This window comes from Hyposmocoma kahamanoa, unplaced genomic scaffold (assembly GCF_003589595.1).
Source record: "Hyposmocoma kahamanoa isolate Upper Pololo Valley unplaced genomic scaffold, ASM358959v1 97296, whole genome shotgun sequence".
In the NCBI taxonomy this organism is placed as follows: Eukaryota; Metazoa; Arthropoda; class Insecta; order Lepidoptera; family Cosmopterigidae; genus Hyposmocoma; species Hyposmocoma kahamanoa.
Genome location: NW_020655346.1, coordinates 1 through 13,166, shown reverse-complemented (window position 1 = coordinate 13,166; position 13,166 = coordinate 1). Strand labels below are relative to the sequence as shown.

The 13,166-nt window shown below is 38.0% G+C and overlaps 1 protein-coding gene across 1 annotated transcript in view; it reads left to right on the top strand.

The window, feature by feature from the left end:
* LOC113238661 (fatty acyl-CoA reductase wat-like) overlaps nt 1-11,995 on the top strand; it is a 13,265-nt gene extending 1,270 nt beyond the window's left edge. Inside the window, exons 3-8 of the mRNA XM_026475496.1 lie at nt 3,924-4,078; nt 6,740-6,856; nt 8,505-8,614; nt 9,710-9,771; nt 11,271-11,395; nt 11,878-11,995. Coding sequence (XP_026331281.1) covers nt 3,924-4,078; nt 6,740-6,856; nt 8,505-8,614; nt 9,710-9,771; nt 11,271-11,395; nt 11,878-11,980 — 672 coding nt within the window. The 3' untranslated portion in view covers nt 11,981-11,995. The remainder of the gene's footprint in view (nt 1-3,923; nt 4,079-6,739; nt 6,857-8,504; nt 8,615-9,709; nt 9,772-11,270; nt 11,396-11,877) is intronic.
* The last annotated feature ends 1,171 nt before the right edge of the window (nt 11,996-13,166 follow it).

Sequence of the window (13,166 nt, the reverse complement as noted above, 5' to 3'; positions counted from 1 at the left end):
TATTCTGCATTGCTAAATAAATATCCTCCGTACTACCAACAAAAACATCTCAAATAAAATGCGGTAATACACTACAAATCCTGCAATTAAAAAGCACTAATGAAATTTTTGGTGTACTTGGATAAATATGATAATATTCCGTTTGAGTGGTTCTAATGTTTACCATGAAATTACTCCTTAAAGTATAGTTTATAAACATTTATATTCACGGTAAACTTAAAAACGGTTACGGTATGTTTTCAATAAATAAACACCGAAATCACCAGCCCAAACAATAACACACACGATTGTCGTGACGTATTATTGAAGTTGTTTATTTTTTTTAAATGACAGACCCAGGCATTAAAAACTTTATGTTTTGCTAGAGGAGTTACCGAAATAGCAATTAATATTAGTTCTTTTACCTGTTATAACTTCGATATCCGATAAATCGGTATAAAATCATCACCGGCACCTCTAGGTGTGGTATACGTCTACGGCTGCATGTATCGCATGAGCGGTTATAAAGTGGGGTGCAACCTCTTTTTATAATTTTTTTCGTGACACCAAGTGACGGGACGAACAAACCGTGAGGCTGGTGGAAAACGACGCGTCGGTCCATAACAGTTACAGTGCCACTCTGAGCTTTAAATCCCAAAGATCTAAGGGGCACTGCCACCGCGCCCGTCATCTTGAGACATAAGTTGACAACTCTCATGTGCCTGGAATTTCACCAGCACTCTTACCCATCAAGACCGAAACGCAGTAAATGCTCACATTACTGCTTGGCAGCAGTATTTCCCTGGACGAAATCTCTCTTTCTTCTCTCTGCTTTCCAGGCTTTTTAGCAGCGGGTCGAGCAAAAGGTTCCAAAGAATCGGGCCAACTATCGACCCTTGTACACAGCCCTTTGCTGTTTCTGTGACCGCTTCTTCCCCACCGTATCTGACTTTCACCTTTCTGTCGGCTAGGTAGTCGTCAAACAAATCTTTTTATAAAAAAAAAGACGCGCCGAATATTAATGGTCCAGTTTTCCAGTCTGAGTCTTATATATGGCCACCAAGCGCTATCGAAGGCTCCCTCTATATCTAAGGAGACTAAGGTTATTATCTGTTCCTCTTTATGAAGCGAACGTAAATCAAAACAAAAACAAAAAATCACGGTGTAATAAGGCCACATCTGCAAAATGACAGCTTTGCAGTACATTTATATTTTATAATAATTACAAACATACATTCGTTAAAGACAAGTACAGATGTATGTAGATAAAGAAAACATCAAAAGGTATGCAAACAATAAAGTATATACATTACACATGAGCAAAAATAAATGCTAATAGCACTGTATTTTTGAATATAAATTGAACCATTTGCGTAAAAAGGTTAAAAGTTCCTCCTTTAACTTTCAAATTTAATGGACAATACGCAGCAGGAACTAAAACTGTTATCATTGAACTACTTTTAATAATTTTAAATAACTGAAACTGTTTAGTTAAGAAAGTAGATAGAGATATGCATTCCGTATGATATTTTTGCTTTGAATCGGTTTTTTGGATCTTATCTTTAATGGATCATAAATGCCTTTGAATCGATTCACGGATCGGATCGCATACTCTTCAATCAATCTCATAAAAATCTTTAAAAAAAATTCTAATTTGTTATAAATAAAACGCCTTTATTACATCGCACTGCTATTACAATAGTGTTGTAACTCAAAACATGTGAAATTTAATATTATATCATTACTGAACGTAAAATTTGATTATCTACATGTCAAAAAAACCGTCATTAGAATATTGTAAGAAACAATCAAAAGATATCTACTTAACTCGAAATGAGATATACACTATATGTGAGCTAGCTTTGTATTTGAGAAATTGTTTAAGTGTCTATAATAAACTATAACATATAAATTATAATGATTTTTTTGCTGAATTTTTATTTGTTCGTTTATCATCGATTCTGGCAAAGTCCTCTTTTAGAGTTAATACACTTTTTTTTTATTGTATTAACAGTGCGACATGATTTTATTGCCATATCGTCGCTTGGCAGACAAAACCACTCAAGTGGAAAATTGGCGGTTTTTACTTTTGAACGTTACTCATGTTCAAATATAACGTGAATTTCTATAAAAATTTTACCACCAACTCATATACAATTATGTGTTATCCATAAATAGAGCATTTATTACTAATTACAAAATATCAAATGCAATAATATTAGTGCAGTTTTCCACTCTCCTTCAAAATTACTCAAAAATACTTGAACGGGTGTTGTTTGCTATGCCATGATATGTAAATATATATATTTTTTCCTTTCACCAATGCCAATCGTTTACATAGAGTATATAACCAGAAATATAGATGAAATAAGGGCCATCTATCCCTGGCAACTCATCAGGTAAATGGACCTTATGTCACTTTTAAATATCATATAAGAAATCAGAAATTAGAAAACTGGAATAGTACAGTGCCAACAACTGACCTGTGTGCACGACGATATTCCAAAAATATTCTGTAAAAAGATAATAATGGGAGCTGTTCCATTCGGTGCTGTGGAAAAAAACAGCAAAACATTTAAAAAACAAACGGAATCACATTTCATCTGTAATTAAATATGTATTTTTTAAATTTTCGTCAATTATAGCAACGCTCAAGTTAAACTGGTCGATTTGAAGTGAAAAAATTGACGACACCCGTCAATTGTTTCGAATTCGGGCTGGCCAATCGGAGTGCAGTTGCCACCGTAATGATTTGGCAGTATAGTTTTCAAACAAATTAAATAACATTTTGTCTCTATTTCTGGTTATGTACTCGATACATCTAACCAAACTTTTCAATAATAATGTCATGTAACTTAAATGTCTAAAGCATTGTCCTCTTCTTTATTTTCCGTTTCTGTAGTTGACGAACTCGTTAATAAGACGAGGTATTTGTTTAAATTACGAATACGTTCTACACAATTCGGTTAGCCATCATTTTAAATTGATTCGCTTAAAAATCGCATTGAAATGAATCGATTCAAAAAATCACTAGATCTTATCTAATGATTTTTGATCTTCATAAAAATCAAATCCTAATGTTCATCCCTATTTCGTACTCTATTACACACAGAACAATAAATACAGTAAAAAAATAGAAATGCTTATATTGCGTAGCACGTGTGCCAAGTGCCAACCGTACGCGAAGTTCCACGTTATAATTCAGCTCAGTCTGCCATTTCCGCTATGGTCGTGTCGATTATCTCGCGCAAAACCTCGAAAATCGTGAGAAAATAAAAATGCCCTATTCCGCCAAAGACTTAAAGAGAGATCTAAGCCCTCTTATACCTATATACATTTAACTATGCAGGTTAACTTTATTGCTTCATTTGTGACCGGAAAAACGGTATGGTGAGTCATAATTACGGCACACGCTAGGAACTAATTTCAAAGGGCCGCTGTTATCGAAATCAATGAGGACTATTCGTATACACTTTGTTTACGTTTTGACAAATTTAGAAAAACAAAGAAGTATAGCTTAAGACCACATTCTTTGATGACAACATTCTTTGTACTTCCTGGATGTTTTCGATACAAGTGTGTGATATCACACTCGACACTAACTGAGTAGGCATTTCTTTGACCCATAGTGCGGCTTGCAACTGCGGTTGTATTTTTATGTTTTACGTAATAAATAAGTTATGTTTTGTGCGATAGGTTAGTCAAATTGTGCATCCTTGTTTTCTATTTGTGAGGTTCTGGAACAGGACACCATTGTTAGAGATATTTTCTGTATTACAATAAATACAGAATATTTTTGGAATATACGGAGACGGCGCTGTACTATTTCAGTGTAAACGAGAGTTGATATTAATAAGTGATGTATCACTGATGATGACCAGAAATGTATGGCCCTTATTTCGTCTCTATTTCCGGTTATTTATTCTATGGTCTTTCCCTTACAGGTGGAGTTTATCTTCCATGGTGCAGCGACAGTCCGTTTTGACGAAGCCCTGAAACAGGCCGTCGAGATCAACGTCAGGGGCACCAGGGAGATGCTGCTCCTCGCCAGAGCCTGCAGCAGACTGAAAGCTATGGTGCATATATCCACTGCGTATAGGTAATCCATTGTTTTCTTTCATAAAACCATAAAGTTTTCCAAACTGCCAAGTCGTGATGAAATTTTATTACTGAGGTTGGATAACGTCTGGCCGTTATCATTTGAGTGCTTACAAGGAGACTTGCCGCACATCGTATCATTTCTTTACTGTGCTTCTGGCGCCTCCTGGGCTACAATCGGCGAGTACCTTACACCATTGGCAAATTTTACCACGTTATCAAGCATTACAGTTTACGTCATCGATACAATAAAAGAATTATTGAGTTAGATTACTTCGTTTCGTTCAGGTACTGTCAGGACGGTGTCTTCAGCAGTAAACGTCTTAGAGCTGATGATGAGGATCAAAGAATTGTATTTTTTCCGTCACGCCACCACTATTTTGGGGAATTTCAAAGAATCTTCTTCTGAATGATTATCACTAGTATCAGGTTTCTTACCACGGTATGACTTCTTTTTATTTCCCCGATATTTCGGAACGGTTGCACGCTCCATGGTCACGGGTTGACTGGACGGCGGCAGATGACAACTTTATGAGCAGACATATCTGTCTACCCTCTTGCGCTGTCGACGACTAGACTAGACTAGAAACACCGGGTGTCTATAAAGTGAACTGCAGTTGTGGGAGCTCGTATATCGGTCAGACTAAACGAACAATTAATTGTCGATCGTATGAAGGAACACATCAGAGCAGTAAAAAACAATGATGCACAGAAGTCGGCTATAGCACACAGACTGACACTAACCGCTGGATCGAGTCGCATAGCCCCCAGGTACTCTCGACAGAACGTCACTACATACCACGGTTGGTACGAGAAGCCATCGAGATCACGAAGTACAAAACATTTAACCGTGATGATGGTTTTAAACTGTCCAGTGCATGGAATCCGGTCCTTAGTGCGTGCAGTAATAAAAACAAAAACACCTCGAGTTCAGTTTCGCGTGTGGATACAGTGAGTGTGGTTTGTGTGAAAAAAGTGAGTGACAATGGTAACGCCACAACAAATCGCGATGAAGGTAGTCGTCGACAGCGCAAGAGGGTAGACAGTATGTCTGCTCATAAAGCTGTCATCTGCCGCCGTCCAGTCAACCCGTGACCATGGAGCGTGCAACCGTTCCGAAATATCGGGAAAATAAAAAGAAGTCATACCGTGGTAAGAAACCTGATACTAGTGATAATCATTTAGTGAATAACCACGAAAGTCTTAAAATCTATAATCTTCTTCTGTCTACACATGCACTGGTGTAATCGGAGGACATGAATCTCTACTAGCTATGTTCCTGATTAACTGGTTTTGCCTCCTCCACTCGCATCCGTCTCTTCATACATTAATATGTTTTTTTTATAACATCAAGTGACGGGACAAACAAGTCGTGCCCCTGATGGTAAGCTACACGCCTGTCCATAACAGTTAGAGTGCTACTCAGAGCTTTAAATTGCAAATATCTGATGCGCACTACCACTGCGCCCGTCACCCTGAGACATAAGTTGACAAGTGCCATGTGCCTGTAATTTCACCATGTATAGTTTATAATTAGTAATTTTCTCCTTTCTTTGTACACCGAGGTCTACTTCTCCTCATGTTTCCATTAGCGATGGGGCGAGTTGTTTTTTTTTCCAACTCGAGTTAACTCGGTGTATGACATAGCAACCGCGAGTCGCGAGTACTATTCGAACAGAACGATTCACCGAGTTGGACACGACAGGCGGCGGCGTCCAACCGCAACTCGAGCGTGCTCCGAAGGTCGCTGAACCGACCGAATGAGAATGAATTGCCGACACGCTGTATGAATGAAGTACTCGACTCGGCGAGAACCGAGCCGACCTAGCTCGAGTTGACTCGTTGGGGGAGTAACTCGAGTTAAATGTCTCGACTCGCCTATCGCTCGCGACTAGAGCGTGCTCCAAAGGTCGCCAAACCGACCGAGTCGGTTCGGCGAGGCGGGTATCGAGTTAGATCGAGTTCTTAAAAAAGTAACTCGAGTTAATCGAGTTAAATAACTCGACTCGCCCATCGCTAGTTTCCAGACACATTCCCATACAAATTTGTGCCGTTAATTTACTAATGTCCGGCCTTTCCACATAATCAAATCATCTAAGTATTTCCTTCTCTATCCTGGTGAATAACATCATCTTTTACGCGACAACACTCTCTTACTAGAACAGTTATCATGACATATTTAAGAGCCAGGCTTTTGTCAATAAAAAATCTTCCACCCCTCACAGTGCATAACCAGTTCCTTGACTTCTTTCAAATGGCTTACTTTGACATTCTTGGTCTTCCTCTTTTTATTTTTCCTTCTATATTCCTCTCAACAATAGCTTTTATAAATTCCTCCCCACGTAACAGGATGTCCAAACATTTTCCCCTTCGGTTCTCTATTAAATAACAAATAAATAGAAATGTTAATAATACATTGGTCAACATTATTTGAATCAACATTGAACTATATTTGATCTGCTATTCCATCTCAAGCCGCTGTAAAACTGAGAATATCATAGATTTTTCTTATCACGGCATGACTTTTATTATTTTCCCAATGTAACCATTCGGAAATATCGGAAAAATAACAAGAAGCCTAAGAAACCTGTAACTAGTGATAATAAGTTAGTGGTTAACCACGAAAGTTTCAAATGCGATAACGATAATGTTTTGTTTACAGCAACTGTACAATAAAAGACATCGACGAGAAGTACTATGACAGCCCTGTGCCTGCAGAGAAATTGATCGACATGGTTGAAACTTTGGACGAGAAAACGCTGAACGGTATTACGAATGGGTAAGTAAATAATGCGACAATTAATCTTAATACTATATCAACCAATACAGGGTGTAATCGTTAAGTGTGCCCAGGCGATTATTCTATAAATATAGGAGATATAAAAAAGCTTTAAACTGAATCGAAGGATGTTATCTACGAGAAAATCGATATCAATAACTTTTTTTAAATAAACTGGAAATATCCTACATTTCAACATTAAAGGCATACTTTTCATACGACACTCGTAGGGAGGCTTTAGTTTTCCTACTGTAAGAGGTAACAATAAGGTTGTATAATAACGATTATATTATGTATATACTTATGGACTTAGTGCTAAAAACAATTTGCATTATTGTAACAATGTTCATAGTAATACAGGCCACATATACAGTAAGGTTAGCACGACAGGACGCGACTTGCACGAGAGCGACTTAAAGTGCGAGAATATGCGACAGTAGCAGTATCTCTAACTATCTTACATGCGCGATAGTTCGTTAGCGCGAATGGTCAGTTGCGCGAATGACGATAGTACGAAGACAGATTTGCGAAAAACAAAGCAATCTTTCATTACGATCAATCAAAAAAACATTACGAAAAATTATAACGGGTTTTTGTCCGAATTGCAACAACCTGCTACCGTGGGAGTACTTGCAATAATTAACTTGCCTTCCAGCTCTCGCAAATCTGTCTTCGTGTTATCGTCATCCGCGCAAATGAACTATCGCGCAACCGTCATCGCACTGTCGTCATTCGCGTAAACGGCATTCGTACTCACGTAGTACACCCGTGCTTAAGCTAGCCATGTGCTAGCCCTACTGAACGTTTATTTTGAAAAAAGATTGACTTGACTGAGTGTGCAGTGGTTTATTTGATACGTGCACGAGGATATATTTTTTATTGAATTTGAAATAACCTAACCTCCGGTTAAAAATACCGACCTCAATAGTCATTCATCCCCTAGTTGCCACCCTTAGAGGTGGATTATATTTTCTTGAAATTTAAATGGGACCACATGAGGTACCTTCTTTCCAACAAAAAAAAAGAATCATCTAAATTGGTTCACAAATGATGGAGTTATCGCGTAACATACATACAAAAAAAATACAGACGAATTGAGAACTTCCTCCTTTTTTGAAGTCGGTTAAAAAGAAGAACTTCAATCGTCTTTTGTTTTCTCTTTAACGTTCTGGTATAAGTGGCCAATAAGTATATGAATATTGTTAACATACCTCAACCTTATTATTGCACTAAATAAATTACTCCGTAAATTGATTTGTGGCTTTGTGAAGACGCATAATTCGTAATTTATTTAGTCTCTGTTTTTCTTAAGGCGACTGGTTAACAACGGCCAGTTTATTTCTATTCCTCGTATTAATGTTATGTTTATCACTATTTTTTATTAAAAAAAAATAACTGTGGCGCTAGTGTAAGCATGTTCTTTGAACTTGTCTCTTGAAGACTTGTCTCTTAAGCTCTTCCCAGAGTGCCTTCTGGGGTCTAGATTGTCAATTACTCTAACCGCACGTTTTTGCGGGACAAACAGTCTATTACTATTGACGGTATTACCCCAAGGCATGCCTGTATCGCTTGGTTAGACAGTGATTATACAGAGTATTGATACATAATTCTTTCGCTTCTATCACTCATGTATTAATTGTGTTTGCAGGTTAATAGGTGATTTTCCCAACACCTACGCATTCACAAAAGCCTGCGCCGAAGACGTCGTCCTTAAATATTCCAAAGGATTACCTGTTGCCATGATCAGACCATCTATAAGTAAGTACGAAAGCAAATGCAATCTCATACACAGACGATTCTTCGTTTCGATCGATAGTTACAATTATCGTTCGATCAAGTTCATCGTTAATGACATAAAAATGCACTATCGATTGTGATTGTATTGTCGAATGTGAGCATTGGATCGTATCTTCACGAAAGAATGTGTCCTGGCCTCCGAAATGAGATGACGCCAGCCACTTTCGTGGGTTCTGTGCAGTTTCTCGCCAATTAATGGCTTGTAGTTCGCGTGACTTTATCAAGTGACGGGGCGTACAAGTCGTGCGCCTGACGGTAAGCTACACGTCTGTCAAGCTGCAGTGCCACTCAGAGCCTCAAATCGCAAAGATCTAAGAGTCATTGCCACTGCGCCCGTGACCCTGAGACATAATTTGACACGTCTCATGTACCTGCAACTTCACCAGCACCCTTCCCTTCAAAACCGGAACACAGTAATGCTGACATTATTGCTTGGCGGCAGAAATAGGTAATAGAAGTTGGTCCGCGTATACGGCATCGCTCCAGCGACACCTGAGACAATAAACCGTTCGGTTCCACCATCCAGTACGTCGACTCAGATACGCTGTCTTTATGTTCCGATCTGGCTAAATGACTCCGTCACTCGCTCGAGGTTACGCAATAAGTGCCTATCTCTGAGTGTATCGCCGACAGTGCAAACGCTCAGACAAGTCTTTTATTTACACTACAACCCTTGTACAATTCGGTTCCGCACGACTGCACACGGCGGCAACGTTATTTTCACCTGTTTGAGCGTGTGCTTAGGTTTTCCTCGTAGTGTGTGTCATTGGCAGATTTAGTAGGCCATTATAGCGTAAGTGTTTTCGATTTTATATGCGAGTAATGTATCTGTTACTATTAAGTAATCTATAGCTTTGGTTTCGCCGATGACGTTTGGCTGGGCAATAAGCTCTTCTATTTCAGCGTTAGCGCGGACTCTCCGGCTACCATCCTCTCGTTGGACTGATATTTATTATGAATTAATAGTGAACGAAAGATATCTGAACTTCTGGATCAAATAATAGAGGCGCCAAAACTGCTATAGATTTTAATTTACTTTTCATTATGTTGTTACAGTTATTGGAACGGCGAAAGAGCCTATCGCTGGATGGATTGACAACGTTTATGGACCTACTGGGGTAAACTTTTGCTCTGTACTTAAGGAAACGCTTGAATTCATTTACATTGTTTTCTTACATATTTTGGATTCTATTCATTACGAACAATCCTATTAGAAAATGCTATAAAATATATCGAGTTTTTTGTTTTCGCTATTGTTACACGTAGGAAATGAAACCAGTTTTTCGGTTCTTAATCGCGTATATTTATCATGATGGAATTTCGTCGGGGATAGTGCAATTACGCGTAACAAGCATTGGATTTTGTGTTTCCATTTCGGTAATTTAGTGACCAAATTGATGTGATTTACGGAAATCTATTGTTATCGGCCCATAGACAACTTAAATTAATGTTTACTGTGCAAAAATAAAAGTCGTACCCATTAAAATAACAAAGTGATAACGTTAAGTCCCTTTGCTATAAAATTTGATACGCGTGTTTTACCAATGCTACCTTACGGATTTGCACTATCCACGACGATTTGTTAAATTTCAATATGTGAAAATAAGAAAGGCTTGAGGGCTTCGATAGACTAGGGTTCCTCTCCTATGTTGTGAATATACCAAGGATTCGCACTTTACTTTCCATCAGGTGAAATAAAGGTGAAATCAAATCAAATAAAAAATCATTTATTCTCAGACAACTACAGTCCATATTTTACAGTTTTATAACTGAGATTAGATACTTGAGAGAACTGATTAGATTAGATACTTCAATAGAACACACACATTAAAATAAACAAAAGGCAACTTAAAAACATAGAATAATTAAATATTAAATAAATCATCGACATGGTTTTAAATGCAGTTTCATGCAATGTAGCATGATCGGGCAATCCACTCTACCAGTCACAACGCGCACAATCTCATTCGTGCCGCAACGGATACGATTTATTAATGAGGCAGCTCTCTTTCTAAGGATAGCATGGAAACCATCCGTGCATTTAAAACAAATATAGTAATTAAAAAATTAATGTCTAAATCTATTAATACAACGGAATTTAGTTATAATATGTTATCAATATGTATTGCAATTTCTTAGATTGTTCTTTGATAAACAATATTTTAAGTCGCTTCGTTCTGGCATCGAATTAGTTTTTATGTAACGTAAAACAATGAATTCTAATCTGACAAACTTTGTGATTGGCTATGTAAATAGATTATTCAGAATTATAAACCAAATTTAAAAGCTGTAAAGTTTGCAAATAAATAAATAAATATTATATTTATATATTTAACCTAAAATATAATATAAATAAAATAACATAAAAGAATTGCGAAGGAAGAAGTTGTTAGTGAGGTAATTCAGTTTTGCTTCTAGCAGACAATCACATAATAACCTGTCAAAACCTCAGAGTAAACTCAAAAGACATTCGTAGTTTTCTCATTACAGAATCATCACTAGAAAGTTTTCACACCCTTCTTAGTCACATCAATTCAAATCTTAAGAGCAGACTTGGGTTTACATGTTTGAATACAGCAGAAAAAGAAGAAATTTAATATTTTTAATCAAATTACAGGTGGTTGTTGGAGCCGCAGTGGGCTTGATCCATGTACTCAACTGCAATCCTGACGCTGTTGCGGATTTGGTCCCAGGAGACATGGTCGTTAATGCTTGCATTGCAACTGCTTGGAAGACTGCTAGGTTGGCAATTTCATTTAATTTCTTTCTTTTTTGTGAATCCATTTTGATGACTCTTTTATTGAAAGAATTTACCTCTGTAGTGGTCCCATTTAAATTTGAAGAAAATAATCCACCTCTAATGGTGGCAAACTTGACAAACTTGTCAAATAGATATTCTACGTTTAGTACACCGTACTACATATAGTAATTCTACGAACTTTTGGGGACGGTTACCAACAGATTTATATTACTTACATAAGTACATGTGCGACAAATCGCGTAGTTGAACGTTTTTGTCATCGAAAGAAAAAGTTAGGCGTGGGGTGCATCGTCAAGTTCGAATTTCAAAAACATTTTCCACGCTAGCGTGTAAGACGTGCAAGAAGAAGAGAAATAAAGCCTTTCCGAGCTAGTGAGGTGAAAATGATTTTTTCTTTGTATTGTTCGACCTTTCTGTTAATAATAATGCCTAGTTGTTTACATATTGTTTCATTCCATTTCAGAGACTATCCCGGCAACCATGAGGACGCTCCACCCCAGGACCTACCCCCTTCAGTCTATAACTACGTATCTTCGGAACAACAACCCATTACATGGGGTACGTGAATACAATAACAATGTGCCAGATACCCGATCGCAAACTAGAGAACTTCTTGTGCTATGAGTGTCAGGGCAACGGACTTCACTCCGAGGCACACAGAACGCCCAGATCTGTAGGTCGATTCAGAACCGTACGATAACTTAGTTATCGACCGGTTCGATTTGATATCGTACGATTTCTTTTCATTTTTATTCACTACACCGGAATCGAACGTCAAACTGACGTATTCGAAACCGAACCGAAATGACGTCACACCCGTACGATTACTCCAACTTCTCGAACGGCAAAGGCTACAAACGTCATTCAGAATCGAACGTTTAATTCGAATGTTCTGAATGTTCTCGGAAAGCGCCCTTCGATTCGAGAACGATATCCAATTGAACTATTCGGTTAAAACATCGAAGAGTTCTGAATCCACGTCCGGAACCGAATAGATGATTTCCCAAATTGGTTCTATCGGGATTTGAACTCGGGACCTCCAAAATCAACGCCCAAAGTGCAAACCGTCGGGCCACCGACATGACTGACCGACCAACCCGTCAACCTGATGGATAAAGTTAACAAGTCCCATTTGCCTGTAATTTTACCAACACCCTTATCTTTGAAAACCGGAACGCAGTACAACACAATACAAAAACTCTTTATTCCCACAATGACACTTTTGTTGGACACAAATAACACATCAAGCCAAAAAAGTAAAACAATAAACGGTACTCCATACATATCAGATGGCAAAAGGAGGTGTCTCAGCTTGTCCCTACGATCTTAGGTGGGCTTAAATGCAACAAGGGCCTAAAACAATTAGAAATATAATGCTCATATTACTGCTTGGCGGCAGAAATAGGTTAGGTGGCAGTACTTCCCTAGTCGAACTCTTCCACAAGGAATTGTACTGCTGAAATGTACATGCCTATGATAAGTGTGGTGTGTTACACCCGGGCAGGCAGATATTATGAGACTGTGACAAAAAAAAACAAATCGTCGTCGATAGTGCAATTACGCGTAACTAGCATTTCATTATCCATTTCGGGTAATTTAGTCGTCGTAATGTCGTGGCAACCAAATTAGCGTGATTTACGGGAATCTATTGTTACCAGTCCGTAGACAACATAAATTAATGCTTACTATGCAAAAATAACAAAGAAATAATAATAATAATAATAACGCTCACACTCAACATAGCCCCGCACT